This window comes from Myripristis murdjan, chromosome 9, assembly GCF_902150065.1.
Source record: "Myripristis murdjan chromosome 9, fMyrMur1.1, whole genome shotgun sequence".
In the NCBI taxonomy this organism is placed as follows: Eukaryota; Metazoa; Chordata; class Actinopteri; order Holocentriformes; family Holocentridae; genus Myripristis; species Myripristis murdjan.
This window is the reverse complement of record NC_043988.1, coordinates 26006232-26032627: the sequence shown is the minus strand read 5'-3', so window position 1 is coordinate 26032627 and position 26396 is coordinate 26006232. Positions and strand designations below refer to the sequence as shown.

Below are 26396 nucleotides of genomic sequence, written 5' to 3'. Positions count from 1 at the left end.
TTGTTTGAAGTTCACTTTAATTATAATTTAGCATACAAAATATTCACCAAAAAAGATACTCTCTCTGAGGGAGAGCAACAGAGCCAAGGCCGGGCATTAGTTGAAATGGTTGCACACATTTCTGATGACATGGGAAAATCTGGGTTGTGTGTTATCCATTTTGATACAAAACAGCCTAAAGTTTATACAGTAATTCGATGGAATGCAGCTTTTTGCCCTTTGAACAGACTGTAACAAACACGCTGCATAGAAAATCTCCCCAAAACATGCGTAGCAAAATGTTCAAGTTTTCAATTTAATTCTCGAGCACAACAAAAGAAAAAAGGAAAGAGAAAAGAAAAACAAAACAAAACAGTGAACCACCACCATCACAACTTGTCGGTAATTTGTGAAATAAACAGAAACCAATGCTATGCAACGAGACGGAAGAAATTATCCTGAAATTATAGTGAGAGCATGAACTTAATGCTCTAAGATTTACTGTACAGGCTACTCTAAAGGCTTGACAAAGTGCAAATAAAGGTCAGTCTTATTTGAGCTGTCATCAGATAGTAAACCATGAGATCAGTTTCAAATTTGACTTACGAAGAATATTGCAGCAATTTGTGAGCAATCTTCCCACTGTGGTATGTGCTGAGTGTATTGCTACATAACTGCCAATCTTCTGCAGGAACCCCAGAAGGACAAGCTCACAAAGGTGGTCAAACACTTCCACTGCATCTCGTTTCGTAAACTATTTCCACATTGTTCCCTGTCCACACACTGAATCCAAATGCTGTTTCTCAACACTGTAGTGTATCGAGAATTGTGAAACGGAGTAGTTTAGTCATTTATCAAATACTATAATTCTCCCCAACAAGAAAGACTGGAGTGTGGGGTCCCAAAAATATGCTACTTATTAGGGACAAATAGTAGATCCCACCTTGCCAGGAATGTATGCTAAAGACTCTGCTGGGTGCTGGAGTTGGCTTCTTGAAAAGAAAAACATTCAGAAAAAACATTCCAAAACAGTCAAGGGAAGGATTAACCCAACTAAGGGAGAGCACGACAGTCAAAAATGTGACAAAGAAATGAATTGAGTTAGGGGAAAAAAACTTAAATTGTATTGATTTTTGGAAGGATGTGATCCAACTAGGGTTCCGAGCAAGGTTAGGCTTTCCAGAGGTATTCCAGCAGGAGAGGAAAGGGGAGAAAAGGAGAGAAGAGAGGCGAAAACAAGAGAGCAACAAGAAGAACTCAACAGCAAATACCATCTGAATGATAAGTAAACAAATGTGTTTGATGCCCTAAGCAAAGTAGATTTTGAGTGCCACCCACGTACAGCAGCATAAAGATACAGTCCCAATATGTGACTTATATCATGCTGCCACCTTGTGGTAGAATTGTGCAAATACACCCAGATGCAGCGGCATTTGCATGTACCTAAACCAGGGTTAGGCAAGCATGAAGGGCATGGAGAGTCCACAGGTTTTCAGTTCCAGCCAAAGGCCACAAGTGTTGATTTCACCGATTAACCTTCAACCAGAGATGAGGAACCAGCCAGCAGAATGAGCTGCTGTCTTTGGTTTCCATGAAAACCTGCAGACTCTTGTCTGCTCTGTGGCACACGGTTGCCCTTCACTTGCCCAGTCCTGCTGTGAGAAACAAAGGTGGGTGAATTTATGGAGCACATTACCCTTGTAATCACTGCATTAAGCAAGGCATAAATAAATAATGATGGACCATGGACAGATGCAGTGCCGAGTGTGAGTTTTTTCTCTTTTGTGTTGCCACCCTATTATTTAGTCTGTAGTTGCCACCTTAGATCCTCATGCAAAAGGATGAGAACATATCATGTAACAGTCTTTGCAGTTGATCTCCATTTTATCTCCAATCAACTACATTATAGTTTATATAATTTTAACTATACTACAAGTTGTTTTGTTTTAACAGCTTTTTGCATTGGTACTGAAACAGCACAGGCTCCTTTTCTTGCATCCACTGGGTCAATAACATAACAGGGAATGCTTGGTGAGTCAATTTAAACAATTAAATTTTTCTAATTTTACAAGTTAAGGACGTACCACCTTGTTAAGGTGCTTTCAGGCACTTAGTCAGGTTAACTTTTCCCTGACGGGCCTGAAGATGTGGCTGCAATCCTTCTGCCTTTACTCAGGTCTGGAGGCCAGAGTCTTACAGGCAAGTACTGCCAATGTGAAAATTTGGAGGATGTCAGATTTAAGCGTAATGTTTGAGAACTACAACTATTTTAATCTATGCATGTCAGTGCAGTTGAACTGATGAATGTCTATTAAGTTTCTAATGAGCTGATTTAAATCCTGATGCAATGGCTCCCTCTGTGAGCTTTTACAAAACAAAAAAAGACATTCAAGGGATGTCAGTCGATGTTAAAACCAACATAGATCAAATTTAAAAACTCTCTTTTTTCTGAAATTTGTTCTGTGCGTGCTGAAGACAGCAAAGGGACACACCACAAGGACAAAAAACAATACTAATGTTTACACAGAGAACTATTGATGATCATAAAATTCCATCCTTGTTCTGCCTACCATGTCATTATACATGGTCAATACAAAAAGTTGTTTGAGAATGTCATACTAGGGATGGCAACATCTGCACCAAAATTGTTACAGTAATATCAAACCATGGCCAAACAAATGTTAAGGTATTTTTTGGCATACTGAAAAAAAAAAAAACATTTTTACATTTATTCAAATTCAGTGCATAACAGCCGTCTCTCAATGTACAATCCAGAAGACAAAAGTTAAGACGTACCACAGTCCTCTGTAAATTCAACAGAAGATTATCCTCAACCTGCAGGATGCTGACCAGAGTCAGAGGTCAACACTGCTGCTATGGAAAACTGTTCCCATTTTACTAAAATGCCCAATCCCAGTGATTGAGCTACTGTCCATTCTCAGTTTGCAAACTGGAAATGGCAGAATCCACTTTGATAACATCCGTCACAGAGAGAAAGCTGGAAGTCCTCTCCTCAGTTCACAGCACACCGTCGTCAGGTGAGTTGTCTTCGCCGCCATCGCCCTGAAGCTGCTTGTACTTTCTTTTGAAAAAGCCAAACTAGAAAGTGAACAGATAATGTTCAGGTAATCAGTTCTTGTATGAATGAAAAAAACTTTAAAAGTTTAAGTGCTGCTCTAACTTTGACTTGAAATGGCTTTACTATGTGCATGATTTAAGGAATGGGACTCAGCACCATGTTACTTGACTTGACTTAAAGGTACACGCCTTGATTTTGGTTATATGGAACATTAGCGCCCCCAGGATGTACATTTTCTGCCCAAACAAGGTTTTGTAACTGTAACTGAGGTAGGAAAGAGCAAAGACAACCGATAGGGGTGCTTGTTCTTGATTTCAAAGCCAAAACAACATTTTTGTACTGTTTGCCTCACACATAGGGGCCCTCTGGATGAAAATCGAGGTGTGTGCCTTTAATTAACGTCTAAAAACCCAGCTCTTTAGGGCACACCTTCTCACCTAATGGATTGTGCTATCCCCCATATAATCATAAAACTAAAAATCTACCTCTATGCTTTCGTCCTCCCTCGATTCACTTTATACACTGTCTTGAACTCCCTTCTGGCACCTGTGCCCTTTGGACCAGAACCAGAGCTTTATGGCATTTGATGCCATTGTTCTCTCCTGAATTCCCCTTGCGGTGTATAAAAATCTCATATGTACATCACTTTGGATAAAAGCGTCTGCCAAATCTGAATTGTAATTGTACTTGCGGTCTCTTACAGGGCTTTCAGACCAGTGGGTTACACAGATTGTTCCCTGAGGTGGAGTCATGTTCTTAGTTATTGGAAAAGTGTGCCTTCACAGATCTTATTGTTGAGGTCCCCTTGCAGCTGCACTCAGGAAGTAAAGAAGTGCTTATGGAGGGCTTATATAGTAAATCTGTGAAGAAGCACTTCCAGTAGACCTCAAGAACACATTTAGATTGCTTATATGGCCAATCTGGGCAACCATAGTAACCATTCTGAATGGTAAAACTCCTTGCAAAAAGTCTTTATGCTACATATCAACAGACTTTCACTACAGTAATTCAGGGGTGATGTGGACATCTTGGTGGCCCAGTATGTCTACGGCATGTACCGAGTTACTGTGGGTCTTGTATCCAGTCCAGGGACCGCAGCCATGTCACCCTCTAACCATAACCATCTCTAATCTATGGCTAAACGTAACTCTCTCTAACCAAACACTTAAACTTATCCACTTATTAGTGCATCCCGAGGACAATGAGGTGGGCAATCAATGACAAGGGGCTGTAAGACCTTGTTAAAAAAAAAAATATGGTGGTCATGGTGTTACAAAATTAGTTACAGTCTCTTTTTACAAGGCCTGATTTACAAATAGAAAGTCGGGCAAAATAGTAATATTTACATTAAATTTGACACAGCCGCGGCAGGTGCAAAGAGGGTTTATGTGACGTAGCTTCCACTTACTGCGCAAACTTATTAAAAACAAAAGTTACGGGCATCTTGATTTGATCATTTTGGTTATCCAGTGTGTCTGCTTTTATTTATGCAAACCTTTAGAGAATCTGGGCCTTCTTGCTTCAATTAAATTAACTAAAAGGAGAATTTACTGCGACTGTATAACATCAAGCTGCACATGTTCGTGACAGTACAGATCAGTCAAATGTTCATAATGACAAATACTGATCGAGCAGCCCTCAACTATGGACATAACTACCTACAAATCCTTAAATTACTTTTTACTCCAGTCTAAGTTGATTTTCCCTCTAATATTGATGAATGCTCACCTTCCACAGTAGTCCGACAGCCAGTGCCAGCAGCAGCAGCCCTCCTATTATGCTGCCCACTATCACCCCCACTGGCACATCCGCCGTCTCTCCAAGCTTACTGACTGTCACCACCACCTGAGGGGCAGGAGGGGACGAGAGGTTATACTGTTATACTGTGGCCTGGGGTATTTCACCTCTCTTGTGGCATACATTATAATTCACTCTCATCATTAAAGACTGTGATTTGATTCAGTATGTACTGCCAATGAAGGCCATCATCAGAGTCTGTCTGATAATTGTTACCATAGCCAAAACTGTATCAACAATGATTTTGCATCCAGAGATCAACTTAAGTCACATTGCATTGGTTTTTGAATTGAGTTACAGATTAAAGTTATTTCAGTGTTATATGTCTCTTTTCCCTCAGCATCTTTCTATACTGGGCACCACAGCAAAACGTTAAAATGAAATATGATCGTACCGGTAACTGCTTGTGGCCAATGACGAGTAGATCAGGCTGGGAGCTCTCGATGTCAGCGCTGCAGGTCAGCTCAATGGTCTGATAGGTGGCCTGTGTTGACCAAAAAATTCATACATATTACAGTATTGAAGCAAAAATATTAGTGAATGTGTAAATAATGAAAATGAACTACACACTCAGGTCTATGAAAAGCACAATGCTCATAACCATTATTTGAAAATGAGGATTATCATTGAGCATATTTACCACAGCAAATGTGCCGCTCCATATCCTCGTTGTAATGTTCACAAAGTAGTCACTCTTTAGTTCAATGTCTTTGAGATTACATTTAACATAGTGGCACTTAGCACTGTCACAGTCCTGTGAATGAAAAAAAAACACAAATAGATTAGATATTAGCTAAAATGCTGTATGAGCTGATGTGGAAGTAGATCCAGTTTAAAAAAAAAAAAAAAAAAAAAACACCCGCATGAGAATACACAATGCTGGATCCCCAACACAAATTGAGAAAGAAAACACTGAATGAGATGAAAGTTCAAAGACTATACCATGCAGAGTAAAAAATGTATTAATGAAAAAATAAACTACTGCATTAAGAGGATGTGGAAACTAAAAGCAGAGGAACATATTGAGACAAAGAAACAAAATGAATGGGAAACATGTGGCGTGCTATAAAAGATCAAATTCTGAAATACATGCATGTTGCTGTGAGGAATTAAAAATACCAAGGCTCATGCATAATAATAGTGACAAAATTAGAGCAGGAGACTATACTGTAAAGAAAACAAAATATGAAAATACGCAGGATGTGCATTTACAGTATTTAATGTGGGTAAGTATGCAGAGGAGCAATCTTTCTATTGTAGATGCCTGCTGGTGGTGGTAGAAGGAAGGTCAAACAGTCACCCAGATTGCTAGATTTCATCCTCTAGCCATCATGAATGTTGTCACAAAATTTAATCTCTCACAACCACCACTACCACAGTTATAACATCTTAACCTGCTGGTGGCGCTAGAGGAAAGGTCATAGAATCACTAAGCTGCCAACTATCATCCTCTAAACCAGTGATTCTCAACCTTTTTGGTGTCAAGGACCCCCAAATTGATCCACATCTGGTAAGAGATAATCTCAGGGATCCCCATCTAATAAGATTTAGTTATTTCATAATTGTCTGCACTGTAGATTGGCAGATTAACAGTGACAAATAACAGTGAAATTAAAATATTCCCCATTTTTCACCAGGTTGAGAACCACTGCTCTAGTCAACACGAGCGTCATAACCAAATTTCACAGTGATGCACCAAACAGATTTTTAGGTCTGCCACTCTGGCCTGAAGGACGGACATGGTGATGTACAGGCCCCAGTTAACCAGCGCTGCCTTGGATATGTGCATTGCTAAGTGATGACCTCATGTTTTATTTCCTGTGCAAAAGCAGGGGAAAATATGTGAACCAGTAAGCGACTGACCAGCTTCTTTATGCCTCTGAGGCTCTCTTCAGTGAAGGACGCTTTGTAGGGCTTCGTGCCAATCTTCAGCGGGTCAACCAGGCTGCTGGAGTCACAGCTTACTGAGCCTCCCTGCAGGATGTGACAGCGTAGCTCGATTATAAACTTCCTCCCAACACATCACACTCCAGAAAGAAACATTCATGCCCATCGCGATACTGTATCCTCTAATATTGTAGATATAGATACTATTCGATGCAGTGCCATTTTTTTGTGTTAAAGCAAATTTTAAAGCTCTAACAAACAGCTGCTGGAATTTGGTGTTTGAATACTCACCGCTTGTGTGTCCAAACCGGTGACATAGAGCAGCGGATTTCCAGCTTTGGTGGTCATAGGTAGAGCTATGGTCAGGTACAGGAGGCTGACGGGGAAGTTACCTGTTGAAATCTTTAAAAAGGAAAAAAAAAAATCAGTAAATATTCCTATAATATATGGAATTGAATGTGGCGATGTTTCAGAGGCAGATTCAGTTGCTGTACCTTCAGGGAGAAGTTAAACTCTTTCCCAATGTCATCTAGGGTTTTCACCATCGTGACCACTGGATCGGTTTTATTTGCCACAAAGTAATTGGTATTTGAATGCCTAGGGCAAACAAACCATAACAAGTTAATATTGCAATGCTTTTGCCATACATATAAATCTTATACTTAACAATTACTGTCAATGATATACTGCATGAGTAAAGCTATATAAAGGAAAGTTTATGGTAAAAAACAAAAACAGAGGTGCAGCGCCTGACAGGTTCATGAATTACCTGGATATAACGACCTCGGCATCATATCTGACAGGAATGGATATGCTCACTTTGTTGTCTGCAGGTCTGTCCTCTTTACCATCACTAAAAAGGATCAGGGTACATTATTACATATTCAGAGTCACATATTATTGATGAGCAGAATCATTTTTAACATTTCTCTTTGTTTCGGCATACCTTTGCGCCTCAAAGTTCACCTCAGCTCGATTTTGCAACTGAGCAAAGTTGTAGTCAAAATTGATCCCGAATTTCACCTGCAGAGACACAAGAGGAGGCTTTGCATTACGGCAAGTGTTCAAACAACAAGACGCTGTGACACCCAGGTTCACATGAACGGACAAACACTGTGTTTATTCTTGCACGTACCTCTTGGTCTTTTTTTAAAGCCGGGTATCCCACTTGGCAGGTAACATGTGTTTTCTGTGTAGAGGCGCATTTGACTGTTGTACCGTCCATCTGTGAATTTACAGTTAAAGATAATATAGTTTTACATGACTGCTTGATTGATATTGCATTACAATTTAGCTCAGGAGTATTAGACTCAGATTAGGTAGTGGGCCACATTCACAGGGGCCAGGTTATTTTTTGCTAATGTCAGCATGACTCAAAGTCTAATTAATTCATCATTATTTTATCAAATGCCCATAGAAACCTCTTATTTTGCTTATTACAGAGAGCTGATGATAACTGGATGCAAATATTTCAACTAACTTTTTTTTCTGTATCATATCAGTATCAGCGTATATTATGAACCAAGAAAATGAAAATGTTTTTGCAGTATTCAGAAGAGATATTTTTTATTCTTTATCTAAGTGGTCAGCAATTGACTGATACTGAACGTTACTGGTGTTTATTTAGCTATTAATTTATTCTTCATTCTCTCAGTGTTCATTTGTAGAATTGGTTTACAGTGTATAATAATGCTGAATATTGTATAATAAAGTTATTTGTTTGAGACAGCGGTTTCTGACCTTTGCACAGTCATATCTGTACAAAAGCTTCAGCTTAAAAATTCACTACATCAGCTGCCATATTGGTAATCAGTAATTTATCTTCTTCGCCTCTTAAAATAAAATCCCCAAAATCCCATACTGGTTGAGTACTAGTTTAAAGTTGTTATTTTGTCATCATTCACAAACCCTGATGGCAAAAAGTGTGGAAACATTTTGAACTCCATGCTGTTGCACTAGGCGACTGAAAGTAACAGTAAACACTCAGTGGCCACTTTATCAGGCCCACCTGTAAAGTCTAATGCAACAGCTCTGCAATAAATTTTACCTTTAAGAAAGTTTATAATGTCCAATTTTTGTTGACATTGTGGAGAATGTTTTAATTTAATTCTGTGTTGTTTACTGAGGTTGTAGTTTGCAGAGGTCTTGTACTGGACTACATTATACTGAAAGGTGTTTCTAATTTTTTGTCCCTATTTATAATACATGAGAGGGACAGAAAAGTGGAAACACCTGAATGAAAATTACTGTGGCAAAAAGAAAACCCGAGCATTACAGGCATCATAAAAGTAAACTTTATAACAGAACAGTTGTATTGGATTGTATTAGATTGTGCAAGTGGACCTAATAAAGTGGCCACTGAGTGTAGTATGTACACTTTGGTGCATCACAAGTAACAAAGCTATGGTGACTAACAAACTTGGTTTAAAGCGGTTAGCTCTAAATTGTTTTGATAGAAACAGAAATTGTTATGCGCATAGAAATGACTTCCTTTAATAAGGAAACTAGTACATTATACAATAGGGCTGAACAATTAATCAAAATATCAAAATCACAGTATGACCAAGTGAGTGCTATATCCAAATCGCAGGAGCTGCAAGTTTTGAGGAAGGTAAAATGTGTGTCAAACCATTGTTGTAAATAAAGTTACAAAGGCGCCCCAGCCCACAAATTGTATTCTCCATGTATTCTCCATTTTTCACTTTCTCACATGAACCAACACCAGTGAGTCTTTCATTCAGGTGCTGCTACTCACAGGAGGTTTGATGGAGGCATAAAAGAGGTTGCTGGAGTGCGAGATCAGCAGCTGAGTGTTGTAAGCGTTCTCCTTGTTGTTCTTCACAGCCACTTCAAACGACAGCTCCTGGTTGTTGTTGTTGACCAGAACGGGACCTGAGCTGCAACACAAGAGTCATGCTTACTGCATTCTGCCGCACCTCACATGTTAACCTGCTAAAACGTGGGGCTTATATTTTGAAAGGTACACATTTAACCTTCTAAATCAAAATTTCTTTCCAAAGTACTTTTAACTGGCATTACTTTGGCCTATGAAGATCTAAAGGTCTAAAAAACAACAGTAATTGAAAAAAAAAAAATACAAAAATGCAAAAAAGGTGGTTATTTAAATTTTATATGGGTTGCTTTTAATAATTTTAAGACACAAAAAATGTCTTAGGCCAAAGTAGCAATTTTCAAAACATGTTTTTCAAATAACTAAAAGGAATTTTGCTCAGAGGGTTAAATAACACATTTCAAAATAAAAGCCCTATGAAATCTATGAGATCATGAGTTTCAGATGATTTAAAGAATTTCTGCTCTTGCAATTGTAACATCAAGAAGAATACTGATTGCATAGTCAATATAGTCAGTTCAAAAGTACAGGCAGCAGAACAGCTCGAATAACAAAGCTATAAAATGAAAGCTTAAATTGATTTAATCCCTTTTTCCCACTGCACTCAAAGGAGAGATCTACTGTAGATTATTGTCCTTACTTTTTTTTTTATGACGTCTGTATTCTCAAGGGAAATACATTTTTTTTTACAACAACAAGCTTGATGCTGTGTATTTCCCCACCTAAAAATGTGCTGTATAAATAAGAATGAATCCTGACAAGACAGACTTGATAGAGGCTTCACTAACAGGCTGCATCACCACCACATGTTTTCTGTTTGCTCTTGCTTCACTCTGATACTCTGACATGGCAACTAAGTTTAATATCTAGGGGCACAAAAACGACAATGAAAAGCAGTTGCAAAACCATATGTGACCAAAAACGTTTGACTGCGAGAGAATATTTTAAGCAATGCTGTCAGGTTCTTTGCAAATGTCTTTACCATATTCTTTAATCTTTCATCTGAGCAACTCACCCAAACATTAGAAGTTTTTTTTTTTTTTTTTTTTTTCCAAAGCTCTGTTGCAAAGATTGACCCACCCTTTTAATGAGCTATGCATTTGCTGTATAAACTGAAGTATTCTAATTTGTGAAGTTATTTGTGCTTGGCAGACTCATAAAAAAAAAGATTAAAATAGAAACATGCTGTCATGGTTGTTTGGGGTTGCCAGGGTGTGACATTTATTCAAGAGATTAACCAGACTGTCACGCCTAGTCCTCGCAGAATTATTTCATTTATATCAAAGGAATGTGGGCCTGCATTTACCCTATGCAATGCCTTATGTTGTATCACTGTAACCATTTAACACTTTGCATATTAATATTATTATTACAATGACAATATCCGATTATAAACAGTGTGGTGATAGAAAAAAGTCACTACAGATATTTCACAGCTGAAGAAGGACTGTGAAACTCTACTACTAAATACTATACTGCCTATTTCAAATAATGACAAACTATAACTGCAAAAATTCATTTAAAAGTGACAAAATGTTGAGAAAGCCTCACCTGTACCTGATCCATCACATGTAATTTTGTTTTAATTTCAACCTCAATTTTAATTTTGTGACCGCAGAGTCATGTAAGCTACGTATCACATTGCAAGACAATAGACCAAACTAAAAATGTTACTAGTACTTTTTACTCAAAGTATATATAAAGTATTTATATACATTATAACTAAGCATGTAAAATTAGTTTTCTTATAGGATGACTTTTACATGCAATCAAGTATATTTTTGGATGAGTAACTGTACTCCAATATCGTATTGTGTACGTGGTACTACTCATATGTCGAAGCTACTCACCTGGGCACGTCTGATACCGTCTTCGCTGCCAGCACCAGGTCACTCACACACACCTCGTCAGAGCCACAGTCTTTAGAGAAGGGGACCTAAAACACGGTGGAGAGGAACAGTCACTGACAGACGAGCTTTACTCTTCAGGAACTCTGTTTTTAATTAATGTCAGGCATTTTTATCTTATTGTTGTTTTTATTTATCATTCTGTTTTCAGAAGAATATTATGGAATGTGAAAGAGGAATATAATGGAAAGTGCTAAAGAAGAAGTCTGTTATTTATTTACTTATTTAATTTAATTTTATTTTAAGTTTACTATATGGTTACTTCCTTGCATGAACTTCCATCATGTTGTTGGGGACGAATTAGCGTCCCAGTGGGGTGTGTGTGTGTGTGTTTGTGTGTGTGTGTGTGTGTGTGTGTGAGAGAGAGAGAGAGAGAGAGAGAGCCTGCGTGACACGCTTTGCTTTTGACAGCCAGTAATCATGAAAATTGGCAGTGTGCACACTTTGTTATTTTAAATCACTGGACGAAATAACAGCTACATGTTTGAAGTTATCTCCATCTGACCTGTTTCCTGTCTCACACACTCCTGTCTCAGGCTGAATAGGTGACGAAAACTTTAACCACACAAACCACAGGAATCAAAACGAAACAAAAACATAAAAGTACAAGGCACGAGCCACATCATCTGAATCAGACTTACAAAGAACTCCCAGGAATTCGGAGAAAAGGCATCGAGGACCGGGTTTGCATCTGGATTCTGCAGGCCGATGCTGACCTTCAGACTGATGGAGTTGACAAAGTCTGGTGCCTCCTGTTGACGAGAGCACAGACACATCAGGACAGCATTTCTGAAATGCCTACCGCCTATTTTGAAACAAATAATGAATCAGGTTCAGAAAAAAGTGACAGAGGCAAAAACAGAGCCAACAAAATATCTTCAGCATCAAGTTGTTGTTTCACACACTGATGACACTGTATTGTACCTCTTTATATTGACTTTTTTCTACCTTTTTTGCACTGGTCAGGGGGTGCTTGGCTGAAAAAGGGGGTTTATTATTGAAAAACGTTTGAGAATCACTGCCGGGCCCAAATCGTCACTGCTGACACAATTTGAGCAGGAGCTTGTATCATCAATCACACTAAATAACACAGGCTGTGCAAGAGGTGGGCTAATTTGGTATGCAGATGACAGGGCACTTCAACATTTCCTAACAAAAAATCCTCTGTGTCATTGCTTAAGCTGCTGTGTGCCAAAGAGTATACAGTCTGTAAAAGTCTACAAAGTCCTACAAAAGACCATCATTTGTTTTAATTTGGTTCTGTTAATCACTTAATAGGAGCAGTTGTGACATTTTTCTCATTCTGAAATGAAATAAACAGGAACGATGGGACCTTTGTGGCACATGCTTATGAGTTCTTCTGATCACATTAAGTTACCCCCAGTAAGTTACTCCATACAATGCACATAATCTCCATTAATTACCTGAACATGGACTTGGTAGTCTTGACACACAGGCTTAGACGATATTCGTTCATTTCCAGAGAGGAAGCGGTCATTGTTGCTACTGAACAGTCCTCGAGACGTCACTCGAGAGGCCTGCAAATCAGCGTCCAGGGTCAGGTTGTAGGATATGTCTGAAAGAAGTGAAAACAGTACATGACACTCTTTTGACATCCGAGATTTTTTCTGGGTTCACAGAGTTTGCGTATTTAAAGCAACAGATAATTGAAATACATTAGAGACTCCTAAGATATTGTTATCTGTAACTAAATTTAGAGTTAGTCAGATTTACCAACGGGTCCGACGGGATTCTTGGGCCTGAACGTGGCACTGAAGCAGAGTCTGGTGTTGAAACAGGAGAACTTACGTCCATTAATCACACAAGCCTTGTTCAAAATGCTGATTTTATCAGGGGTGAAGGAAGCTTTAGCTGTGATGGTAGCCAGACCACGGGACCTGGAAACCAAGTGCAACAACATAACAAGCAATTAAGCGATATACTTCATAATTTGACATGATTAACATCCAAGTGAAGTGTTTGTGTCGATAGATCTGATGCAATAAATATAGTACTGTCCATTTTAGAAGCCATCATTAACAGACACAAATGGTTATCGCTGTTTTTGCTACATCCTTCGTTGGCTTAACTCACCAGAGCTGCACCACTTTACCATGCGCCCCGACTGAGATGTCAGGGATGGTATCGCCATTCAGGTCTACATAGCTGTCAAGGGACCTTCCAAAAAACTGCACATTAGGGTCCAGCTTGGAGCCAAGGATTCTCTGGAAAAGATGAAAAAACAAGGCAACAATTTCATTTTTTACACTTTTTTACGGCTATATCATAGTAAACGTCCTTCAGAAGGTTGTCATCAGGATGTGAAATGTTGATGATGATGTTGATGAGGTTATAGCAAAACCCACAGAGAGAGAGAGCAGGCCAAACCACGGCCACTCACTGCTGTTTGAGACATAAACACAGAGTGTAATACAGTCTTTTGGACATTGGGGGCAGTGCTGAGCACTTGATACAAAGAGTAGAGTAGATGATCATCAATGCAGCTAAATGCTTTAAAATGATGACTACATTGATTCTAAAAATTTATGAGTAACTGGACTATTGTCATTGTTACACAGCCAATAATTATAATGAATACATAATTATAAACTGACGTAAAATGGATGGTTGTAAAAATGTGGAAATTTAAGATTACCACTAGCACCGAGGATATATAGTTGCATAACCAGGAGGGAAAAAATGCCTAAATGGTTTCAGATTTCATTCAGCTAGGCACATAGAAATTTTATTGTCTTGTTTTTTTTTTCTCAAATCAAAAAAAAAAATTTTAAGGGTAAGGCCCAAGGAAACCCCATATTCCCTAAATTTGACATATTTGACATACGAGGGACAAAATATTCTTCGCATCAAGAGTTTGGTTGATGTGACACAAGACCATCTGCACCAAGAACTATCAAACATGTCATACACGTGTTGCGCCACTTTTAGGCTTTCTTTGAATTGAGCGAAACTGTTTTGCTCCCTACCTGTGAGAACTGTTTGTGTAATGTCTTCTTTTCTCCATTGTAGATGTAAATGACCCCCCTCTCCTGATCCTCTAGTGGGGCTCCAACGACCACATCATTGAAACCGTCAAGGTCGAGGTCGGGCACCGCGGAGATGGCCATTCCAAAACGGGCGTTCTCCGCTGGGGAAGGCCCACTGAGGAAGCCCTGCTCATTCAGGATCCCCTTTGGACGGAAAATAAGACACAGAGAATACTGTGTGTGTGAGAGCCAGCGGTCATGCTGAAGTGGATTTACATGCAGAGGAATGTCTAAATGGAGTCCATTTAGGGCTGGCTGATGACAGCAGTAGAGTGCAGATGTCCAACAGCCCTGTGCCATTGTCAAGATATGAAATTTCCATGTCACACAGTTGAGCAGCAGTTGACCGATGCTGTTATTATTTTCCTCTGATCATCATCAAACTTACATACATTACTTACCTACTTACACCAAACATACATAACTGTTCAATAAAGCTTATGTATGTTTGGTTGAGCCTCTAGTTGTGGCTGAACTAGCTGGTAGTAACAGAGCAGCTAAAACAGTCGAGAAGTTCAAGTTATATTTTTTGTAATATTTGGTTTGATGGATATATTAAGTGGATAATTTTGTGACAAACATCTTTAACTTGTTAGAAAAAACTCCAAGCCACTTCCCACTTGATGATTTCAAAGTGAGCATTTCAGTGTTTTTTTTTGTTTGTTTGTTTGTTTGTTTTGTTTTGTTTTGTTTTGTTTTTTCACTCCGATTTATATTTCTCATATACCTTTTACTGAATTTTTTGCCTTTAATGTCCAAACCATTTCACATAACACTGACAGTCAAGCTGGGATATTTAATAAGTTCAGAAAACTGCATCACTTCACTGTAGTGGAGCATTTAAAACCAGGATGAGGCAACACTTACAATATCCAAAATCTTTGACTTGATCCTCACCTAATGTCTTAAAACTAGAAAGGCCAAATCACAGCCAAATGATGCGTCTTTCAGCCTCAGAATTGAGGTTTCTGACTCTCATTTGGGTGTGAACCACTGCTGCTAGACTTTCTACAGCAAATCATGCATGGAAATAGTAGTTATAATATTTATCCTTTTCAATTAGTGGCCCAAAATCCATCAGATTTTCTAGTAATCACCATCATCGATATTCTCTCTCTTTTTTTTTTTTTTTTTACCATAAACCATTCATCCGTATGACTGAGTGAGAATAATGATGCTCTTTTGCCCAGAAAGTCCACACTAACAAATGTTCCCGTAACGACTGGACGTCCTGCTCATGTTTACCTTGGTGATGGAGAAGAGGAAGACCCTGCCCTGCTCTTTCTTCAGCTCGCTCATGAACATGGGCGCTCCGACCAGCAGGAGGTCCGACACCCCGTCTCTGTCGACGTCCAGGGAGCACAGGACACTGCCGAAGTACGAGCCGATCTACAGCAAAGATCGTGCAACTGATGAAGAGCTCATTTCACAGGCGCTTCTCTGTTTGAAGGGCTTCCCTCCTGAATGTCACATCTCAAATTTGTGTAAAAAAAATTGCCACTTTTCAGGAAAAAAGTGCAACCTGTTTTTCGTGTGGCTCTAATCCCTTTTATTATATGATCATGCACACAAAGGGGAAAAAGAAGGGTTGTGCTCAGAAGGTGCATGAATCACTTCTGGTAACTAGAAAAAAAATGAAAAAAATTCTGCGCTTTGCAACATAGCAGGCCAGGACAAAATATACAATCAAAATTATTTATTACATGGAGAACAAGGCACTTTTTTCTATAAATACTTAATTTTTCACCTTTCTCTGCTGGACACTTCATGTGATAAATTTGTTTAATTAAATGTTTTGTCCTTGCCTTCTATTGTGCAGGGTGCAGAATTTTTTTTTCCTAATTATACAATCGTGTAAAATCCAAAGGACTTACAGATGAAATAGAAATTGTATGGTGTCAGTGTTAACAGAGTCAGAATGAAATTTGATGGTCTATGGAATCTGACTTAGATTTTCAACTATTTAGCTATATAACACTAAGTGACAGGCAGAAAAACAAAAAGAAAAAAAAAAACAGGAATAATAAAAATACAACACTGGAGGGCAGCAACAGCTGTAGTGGCAGGGTGGGAGAGTCTTCAGTACCTGTCTTCCTCTTTCTGAGTCTATAATCTTGAACTGTTTCTGGGCGTTGATGGTGTAGACGACCACCTGTCCAGAGTGGTTGGAGCGAGGTGCACCAGCCACAAAATATTCTCTGGAGCCATCGCTCAGTGAGGTGACCGAGTAACCTGGAGGGACGACAGAAGACGAGTCAGAAGGTGCCTGGACATCAGAATGTGTCACTTATGTTACTTAAATAAAAGTAACACAAATGCAAAAAGGGTCTATTGCCTAAGACATGCATTGTATACCCTGCATGACCATTTCTCTCAGAATCAAAACTGGAACAGAACTACAGGTAAAAGCATAAATAAAAAATAATGTCCAGACACTACAATACCATCAATCAAACTAAATGTAAATAAATGATTTTCTGCTTCAAAAAACATTTGAATCTTATCTTTAGTTATATATAGAAAGGCTTCATCTCTGTCTCTGAGCAACAACAGTGCCATCATGCAGCTGAATCAACTTCAAAGTGAACACATTTTAGAGGTAAGAAATGCCTTCGGTCGAATCAAATAACTAACATAAACTGAGGGCAGCATTGGGGTGAAGGTGGCACCACAGATTACACTATGCTCTCATTTCTGCACTGCTTCTTTAATGAAAAAAGCTAAGGCAACAAGCAACCACATATTGGGTTTGGTCGAATACCAGCCTCAGATGCAGAGGAACAATGCCAGTGCCTACCCAGTAATGAGCTGTGGTTTCTGTCTTGAAGGGTTCCCTCAAATGCAGAGGAAGGGAGGATGTCTGCTTTGGATCCTGTTTGGTGAACGACAGTCCCGCTCCACGCGTAAGCCCCCACCGCCCCGAGCATCATCACGTTCTGAGACAGAACAAAGGTAGAGGGTCGATCACGAGAAACTTAAATGATTCTGGGTCACAGTAATCTGGGTCTCTGATCTGCATGCCAGACTGAACAGCTCCAAGAGCCAAACATACTTTCAATCTCACAAGTTTTGGCCTGTTGTCAAAAGGGTTGCTCAACTGATGGTGAATCCCAGTTTAATTATAACAAATAATTAAGATGGAAGCTATGATATTTCCATGGACAAAGCAATGGGGGTGCATTTCTGTTATAGTGACAACACCAAAAACGAGCAAAAAGTACATATAAAACCATTATCTATAGTTAGATACACAGTGAGACCTGTTAACATATAAACTGTAAGATACACAATTGCTTTCTTGCTAATGGATGAAGTGTAGCTTGTTTCAGTCAAATCCAATAAGAAAAAAAAATGTTTTATGCAGACTTAAATATGCTGAAAACCTCCATCAACAGTGCTGTGCTGTGAAAACTGAAGGTGAATTTAAGCATCAATATCTGAAAAAAATGATACTATAAAATATCTCCTATTTCACCGTGACAATAGAGAGACATCCAACAGGAAATCTATTGGAACTACATGCACACCTATGAGGTTAATGATTTTATAAAACTGCAAATATAAGAATGTCCTCGTAACATATCAGTGTCTAATCTCTAAATCTGACGGAGAGTGCAGGTTTTTCTCATTCTGGCTGCATACTGTTCCCGTAATCTGCTGTAATTACTGTAGTAGCAGTGCAACCGAGTTTAAACTCCAGCTCACTTGACCACAGAGCACAGACAGTGGAGGATTATGGGTACTGGGTGAGGTAAGCCGTGGCAGCATGCTCACTCACCTCCATACAACAGCAACACACACTTCAAAGAGATGTTTTCAAACCTCAACTATTCATATAGTTATATAGCTGCGATTTTATTTTTGAATGTGACATAATTACTGAGGTCTGGTGTCGGTCTCGGTGTCCTAATAGATACTTCTCTCCACCATCCAGTGTGAATAAAGGCATAACAAAAATGATAAAATACCATGTCAGGTATACAGTTTGGGAGATGTTCAAGGCAGCTAACTTTGTACCTGTTTGCTGGCGTAGTGAGCACTGAATCCCACCTGGGACATCTCCATCTGAAAGTTTTCGCCCCCTTTCCCGGTGCCTTGTGTGAGAAGAGCATTGCATCATCACCGCAAAACAGAGGTAAACAAGCAGGTAACATATTTCAGACAAACTGCAAAAGCTGTAAGAGTGAAAGAACGCAAACATCTTTAGATCTCGCTTGGGATCTTCCACAAAGACGGGCTTGTTTTGACACGCCTGGGTGAAGCGTTGCATGAACACGCACTGTCTCACTCCAGTAAATTACATATACAGCACATACAACAACAGGAAGGCCCAAGGAATAATATGCACCTTCAATGTTGAAGATGCGGTTCCCCAGTGTTCCAACGATTGTGGAAAGGGCAGCCTCTTCAGACACGTTGAAGAAGTGCTTCTCGACAGGCGAACTGGCAATGGACTTGATTTCCTTTATTAGGTTTTTAGTGTCAATGTTGTTTCTGATGTAGTAACCCAGGACCTAAGGAAAAAAAAAAACAAACATAACAAAAGGGAAAATCAATGTGAATTCAAGATTGTAAGCAGGGATTGAGGTCAAGAAAAATCATCAGTACATTAACACTCCGACCTTGATGATTGATGAATGTCACTCAATTCTTAAAAAAAAAAAAAAAAGTAACCTACAAAGGGCTCAGGAGTTCAGGACATCTCTTTTAACCAATTATAACCCAAAATATGAGAGAATTTGCTCCATCGTTTATGCTTTTGTGTACATTTGACGTCAAAATATTTCTTTCAAGAAGGGCATTTTAAAGCATTTCATTAATTCTGTGGGTTATTGGTGTTGGCCTGAGGAATTTTATCCTTCCTCCGCCTCACTTGTTTACATTGGCAAACAAGTGGTGTGCCCTCCCATTTGAAACTGCGTAGTCTGCATTTAAATCACCAGAAATGTGCACAAAAGGACGGTTTAGGTCAAGGCTATCTTATCAGAATGGCTCACCACTTAAAAAATTCTGGGACGCAAGTTTTCTAAGATAGTGTTAGAGGGTTGTGCAACCAGCCACCTCATAGCACTTGCTGACAATGCTGGTACAAGTCAGTGGATGAAAAAAAATTCCCTCACTTAAGCCACAGATTAACTACTATAAGCTGTGGTAACTGTGAATAAGTGACAGTGTGAAAGGCCTTTTGCAATACAGCTGCTTACAAATACTTTCAGTAGGCTAGTGGTAGCTTCTCAAAAAAAAAGTACAAAAAAATAACCATGTATTTTTTTTTTTAATCTTCTGAGAGGCGATGAGTGATCAATCACATGAAATGCAGAATCCACTAACGATTGCACCCAAAGCCAAGGAAAAATGGGTGCTTATACCCATCACCACTTACAGCAATACCAAAGCGGGTGATTCCTTGTCTCTGACATTCTTCAATGACTGAGTCCCTCTTGTCCACATCATGTGACTCCCCATCTGTCACAACCACCATCACCTTGGCGGCACCTTTACGACCACCATTACTCTGACTGAAGCCTTGCTCGCTAAGAATGGAGATAACAGCAAGATAAATGTAGGCAGACAGGCCAAAGAATAAACACATATATAACACACATACACATACATGTATACGTGAAGAACAACATTATTGCCATACCAACCTGGCATACTCTATTGCACGGAAGGTGTTGGTGGAAGAACCATACATTTGTGAGATCACAGAGGCTGCAGCAATCACTTCCTCTTTGGTTTTAAATTCATTTAGTCTGAATTCAAACTTGGGATAAACTCCATACTGAATGACGCTGACCTGTTGTGATAGAGCAAACAAAGATGTCATCAGTTACAGGAAGACAAAAAAGGAAGGTGTGTGAATTAGATCAAGTTTAGCCACTCAACCCTAGACATATCTAATCTTAAATTTCCTGTGGAAGTGGTTGAGCTGTGTTTGTACACAGCTCAGTGCAGGGTATCAAGTCTAGCCTCTCAAACATGTGGTTACCTGCGTGTTTTCAGGCCCGATGTCTAGTGCAGGTATTAGTTTCTGGAGGAAGTCAGTCATCGGACCCCAAGGATAAATGCTGTTGGAGCCGTCCAAAACTATCACAATGTCCATCGGTCCTCCGCATTCTAGAGATGTCATAAGATAAGATTAACTTTACCGATCAGCATCAGGGGAAATTTACATGCACAGCAGCTCACAAGAAATAGTTAAGAATGGAAGAAAAAGCTTGATAAATGATGAAAGATAAAATAAAAAACTATGACCAAATATGACCTTACAATTGTTAATACATACATGGCATGTAGCATTATATTGCAAAAATATTGCACTACAGGACAGTAGTATTGCACTTTAAATTGCACTGTAAATTCAGGTGCCCTGACATGATATATGCACTTTTCAAATTATACAAATATACAAATATGACTCTACAAAGGTAGTACACATGGTGCGTAGCATTATTCTGCAAAATTTTGCACTGCAAAATAGTGGCAATGTGCCTTGCACTATAAATTAAGGTAATTGCACACAGATATTATTGTTGCACAGGATAACTGCACACAAAGATGGTACAAAGTCTTATTGCACACCGGTGTAACACAGAGATGAATACGATGTTAAATAACCTACAAGCGAATGCTGAATGGAGATAAGAATAGAGTGATAAGATAATAGAGAGATCAGGGATTTCTTACTCTGGACGGCGGGGGAGAAGGCAGGTTCAGGGGTGAAGAAGGGGCTGATTCCTGCACACACTCCTGGGTAGTAGTCCTGACTTCCGCACTGCTGTGCCCAAAGAGGACCACACGTCTGCACCAAAAGACCAGAGGAACAGTGGAGAGAATTGCGGATTTTCTGTGTCTTGTGCTGTCCCTAATGCTGCCTTCAAGGACTCACTAGTTCAATAAACAAGTTCAATAGTCCTAAGTACAAGGTTTTGTGCAGTATAGTTGGTTGGAAATAATGACACAATGGACTGTACAGCAAAAGTATCTAGAAATCAAGCGGCACAAAGCTTGAGAAATGAAAAACAGGCAGTGTAATCAGTGTTACTGATGCTTTATTTCATTTATTAACAAAAAGTTGTAAAGCTCATCAGTTTTAAGCTTAACACCCCTCACACCTCAAATATCAGAGAAACCCGTGATTTTCCTAGATGTATTCACTTTCCTGGTGGGCCAGTAATGTTCATCCATCTCATAATTACTAACACTTGAAGGCTGTATTCTAGTTACGATACTTGTTTTGAGGAAGCAGTTGTAATGTGGAACAAAACCCACTGCTAGTCTGTGAAACTGCCTTCCATCCAAGCGACCACCAACACCCACACCCAGCCTTACCATCAAACCACTGATTGAGGGCATCCGTGTGAGAGTCATACCAAGACTCATGTTCACGTTGATGTTTCTCACATCAGGAATACTGACAGAATCTGTGAATGTCCACAACAAAGGCAAGGAATATACAGCATTAATTATATTACAATTTATACACACTGAGTTTATGTTTGTTGTTTTATGTTTAAATACATTTTAAATACATTGGAGCCCCAAACTGGAATGTAACCAGCATTTAAAAACATCACAAAGTATAACTGAAACTGTCGTAAAGTGTCGGATGGTGTGGAAATATCGTAGTTAATCAATTTTAGAGTGAAAAACATCTTGATGAGTCAAGTCATAAACAAAGCCAGGAATTGGGCAACAGCGTTTCAACATGGGGCACCGTTTAAGTTTTGTTTAGCCACGCTATACACTGGTCTAATGTTTGAGAGAGAGGTCAAAGGTTACACAATAAAAGACCAGACCTTACCCTGAAGACTGAGCTTGTCACAGCTGTTCTGGGACCCTGAGACGGGACACTTGTAAACATCCCCTTTCCTGTTTGAACTGAAACCACTCCAGGGAGCACCGACCACAAGCCTAGAGAAAACAGAGCAACACTAACTTCTTCTTCAATCCCATAAACGCTTGTCGTTTCTGCATGATTTTGTGTAAAATGCACTGCGCACTGTATTTTGCTTAATGGGGCTCGTGCAATGTTACTTGGCGTAAAAAAAATGATTACAGCACCATCTGTAAATGCTGTATATATGCTGCTTATAGAAAACTCCAAACACGATTCCACACAAGTTCAGAGAGCTTACAGATGTACTGTTGAAGCAGGTGATGTCAAATTAATTACATCTGACTACAGATTAATCGCAAGTGCAAACACAAATATGAAACTGATACAGAGGTTTATGTAAATGCCAGCTAGTATGAGTACGCCACTGTGTGTGTCTGGCACTATTATGATTAAGGTGCAGGGGGTGAGGCACATTACACTTTTATATCACAGGAGACAGGAAACAGGATTTTGGACGTTGAGCAGTCATACATTTCATCACGATATTTTAGTGTTACATCTCTCTGTCGTTTACTTAGTTATAAATGTGGTTATTAGCTACACATCCCTGTTTGCGCAAACAGTTCTTATCTCCAGACAGTGACTTACTGTACATGACTACGTACATGACAGTGACTCAGACAACAAACCACACAGTGTTGGGAGGTTCAGTTACTGTTTAAGCAGAAATTACAATGGGTAAAATGTATAATCTAAGAGACCTCAAACATGGTGACGTTGCCAGTGCGATGACATAACACTGGTTAAAACATCACAGGAACAGCTGAGCGCCTGAGATTTTCCCAGTGTCTAGAATTTACAGAGAGGACCACGATAAGCAGTCAACAACAAAGGCCCTGTTGAGCTGAGGGGTCAGAGGAGAATGGCAAGATACACTTGAGGTAACAGGTGACTCACAACTCCGCAAGTAACATGTAAGCACAACAGAAGTATGCAGAAAGGGGCATCTCAGTGCATACGGCTCCTTGAACCATGAATCAAATGGGCTGGAGCAGAAGATCGTGCTGAGTTTCTGAGTTTCACTCCTGTCAGCTGGAAGCAAGTTGGTGAAGCTAAAGTGGGCATGTGATAACCACAACTGGATGATTCAGGTGTGTAAAAACATCGCCTGGTCCAACAAATCCTCACTTCTGTTGTAACATGCCTATGGTAGGGTGGGATTATTAGATCAGTGCTGCTTGGTGTGCATGGTACAGGCTGGTACTGGTGGTGTAATAGTATGTTTTATGGCAGAGATGAAGTGTGTCTAAAAACTAAATTATTATTGACCACCTCCTAATTTCCACAGCCTTCCCTATTTCAGAAAGACACTTCCAGGCGGAAAATTTCCAGTTTCATCATAGTTTCAAGAAAGTGGCAGTGACCTTAGCTTAACCTCAGCCCAAAGCAGCATCTTTGGGATGAGACAGATATCTGCAGCATAAGTGTGCTTATCTGCAGGAAGTCTGCTGTATAAATGTGCATATCTACAGGAACTGTGCGATGCCTCTGAGCTTGTGTGGAACATGATCACAGTGGAGTTTTTTACAGGAAATTGTTGAATTCATGCCTCGCAGAATTCAGGCGGCTCTGCAGCCAAAACATGGGCCCTGTGAGACTTATGCTCGGCGATGCATCGATATTACATTGATGTCATAACATGGGGCTAGATATCATCCTGGATTTGGGATGTCACGATATGGTGATATGGCATAAATACTGTCTTTTCCTGATTTCAAAGGCTGCACTTCAGTAAAAAGATGTAATTTTCTATACTTATGAAACTCTTCTAGTTGTTCTGATATTTGCCTCTTCTTGTTTGATAAAATCCACATAACTAATGACTGTTACTGAGGTATTCAGTCAAAGAAATTGCAATATTTAATTCTGTCTGTATCACCCAGCTCTACCTTGTCCTAACTTGTTGTACTTAATAAAGTGGCTGCTGAACTTATGCACTTGCTTTGCTTTTGGGCATATTGGTTTTTACTCACTGGTGGGGTTATGGTGTGACGTTGACTGTTATGCAAAAGAAATATTAAGCAAAAACTGATTACCTAACCATCCAAAGAGAGAAAGCGTAGGACTAACCAGCAGATTTGCTCTAACTAACGTGACCAGGGTTAAAAGAGCACATTCAGTCAGAAAATAAAATCACTCTTCCTTCACTGAACTGGAAGTGGGTGATGCGCCGCACTTATTACCATTTGCCTTGATGATTGGTCATTTGCTGGATGGTGTAACCAAACTCTTCCCCTGCTGGTCCACCGAAGATCTTGGCATCTGCAGTGCCAACGTTGAAGGACTGTGAGTAGCAGATTCTGTCAGCTGGAGAGGAGAGATTGTTTGACCATGACTGGTAGCTGAGCTTTAGAGCAATACTTCAATAACTTCAGGTTGGTGTCTTTAATACAGGGGTCACATGTTTAAAAAGCCCTCTCAGGATCATTATTTGATATTTAGTGAAATCTCATTTGGAGAATCTAGCCAAAACTACCCTGATTTCTTTTTTTTTTTCTGTGAAGTAAGACATTACCATGTCAAAATTAAAAGCATCCTCAAGGATTCTATATGATGAGGCAAAAGGAAGTCATTTCACAATCAAGATGTGTTTTGATCCTGACCTCATGGAAGATTTCAGGGGAGTGGGGAGAGGTGTGATGCTTAACTCCCGCAGCCAGCCTGACTTCCCCCTTTGAGTCAGGGGGTGTTTTCTGCATCTGAATCACGTAAACCTTTTATCACCATGGTCTGAGTCATGAACGCTGCCCACTGAAATAGCCACAAAACACTTGAAATATACACTATTCACTGACTGCAAAAGCCTCAATCAGTAGACGTAATGGGAGAGTCTGTTGCCATATGCAACCAAAACTCAAACACAGCCCTCCGAACCCCTTCAAGTCTGGAATTCACCTATCCCTCATGAGTGTAACTGCACTAGACCCACAAGCCCGTACATGCAGACTTCAGCTACAAGCCAGGTCCTCTCGCTATCGGCAGGCAGAGGAATGTCTTGGCCACTGGATTCAGCAGCCTTTCACTTGCACAGCCTTCTGCCACACCTTTTCTTTGTACCTGGTGTCAATCAGTGAGCACAGCACCAGAGAGAGCTGCTCACTCTCTTCCTACTCTGTAAACTCCATAAGATAAATGCTTAGAAATGTTTCATTCACTTGCAGAAATATTACAGAATGTGCATTAAAGGTGTCTGGGTGGCTGCCTCTTGAAAGCGTCTGTGCTGTAAGTTGTGGCTAGTTATTTAGAGTGGAGTTAAGCTGTGCATGTTTGTGATTTTTCCCCCTATACAATACACAGTAAACTGCAGTCCTCTTCTTATTTAATCCATATGGTTTGACTGGTTCATATATTCAACAGCAGAGGAGGATATGCATATATAACCACTGCAGCACAGCAGGGTGATGTGAAATCGAACTGAAGATGACAGGCTGCTCAGATCCACTGAGTAAAAGGAAAACATGTTACTGGTTTTATACTGTACTAATACGCACTAATGTAGCGCCCTGAGCCTTAATTAAAGATGCCGGCCTCTGAAAACATGCAACACGACCATCATCATCCACTTGTGCATTCAAAGCTGCACAGCGACACAGTCATAGGCCAAAAAACCCAGACCCAAATCTGCACTTATCGCACAGATATCCTTTATTTAAACAGTGTAAAACCACAGCTTTAGCGCCATGGGCGGTATTTGGAGCATTTCTACTCAGTGCCAAACACAGAAACCTGCGTCAAAACAATGAACGGAGCGCATCATGATGAAAAGCAACAAATGTGATTAGTCGAGTGTGATTTTTTCCATTCCAAGAGAAGTTCAGTACTTACTTATGACAAACATAATGAAAAGTATATTCCTCCCGAAGTTCTCCATCTTGGCTTTTATTCCATGTGTGTGTGGTAAATAAATCGCGCCGCACTTGTCAAAGTTGTGTCTCCACAGGCTTCA

The 26396-nt window shown here is 39.7% G+C and overlaps 1 protein-coding gene across 1 annotated transcript; it reads right to left on the bottom strand.

Moving 5' to 3' along the window:
* On the bottom strand, positions 1-26396 carry itga2.2 (integrin, alpha 2 (CD49B, alpha 2 subunit of VLA-2 receptor), tandem duplicate 2). Its single transcript, XM_030060990.1, has 30 exons — positions 26276-26396; positions 24634-24757; positions 22355-22464; positions 21883-21974; positions 21238-21352; positions 20540-20667; positions 20199-20347; positions 19931-20081; positions 18896-19061; positions 18565-18641; positions 17345-17483; positions 16634-16779; positions 15793-15936; positions 14488-14691; positions 13595-13725; positions 13235-13398; positions 12925-13076; positions 12142-12252; positions 11444-11529; positions 9498-9639; positions 7878-7967; positions 7689-7765; positions 7512-7595; positions 7237-7339; positions 7034-7144; positions 6719-6829; positions 5496-5609; positions 5250-5339; positions 4787-4903; positions 1-3078 (listed from the first exon to the last, which is right to left on the bottom strand). The coding sequence occupies exons 1-30, from the start codon at positions 26319-26321 to the stop codon at positions 2998-3000; spliced, it is 3555 nt and encodes a 1184-aa protein (XP_029916850.1). The 5' UTR covers positions 26322-26396; the 3' UTR covers positions 1-2997.

What these genes read in the sequence shown, in the direction of transcription:
- itga2.2 (XM_030060990.1), bottom strand. Translation starts at nt 26,321, where the DNA reads ATGGAGAACTTCGGGAGGAATATACTTTTCATTATGTTTGTCATAA. An exon ending in ACTACCAAGTCCATGTTCAG is followed by an intron (nt 12,253 to 12,924) that starts GTAATTAATGGA and finishes TCTCGTCAACAG; the next exon opens with GAGGCACCAGACTTTGTCAA. An exon ending in TCAGAGGCATAAAGAAGCTG is followed by an intron (nt 5,610 to 6,718) that starts GTCAGTCGCTTA and finishes TTTCATTCACAG; the next exon opens with GACTGTGACAGTGCTAAGTG.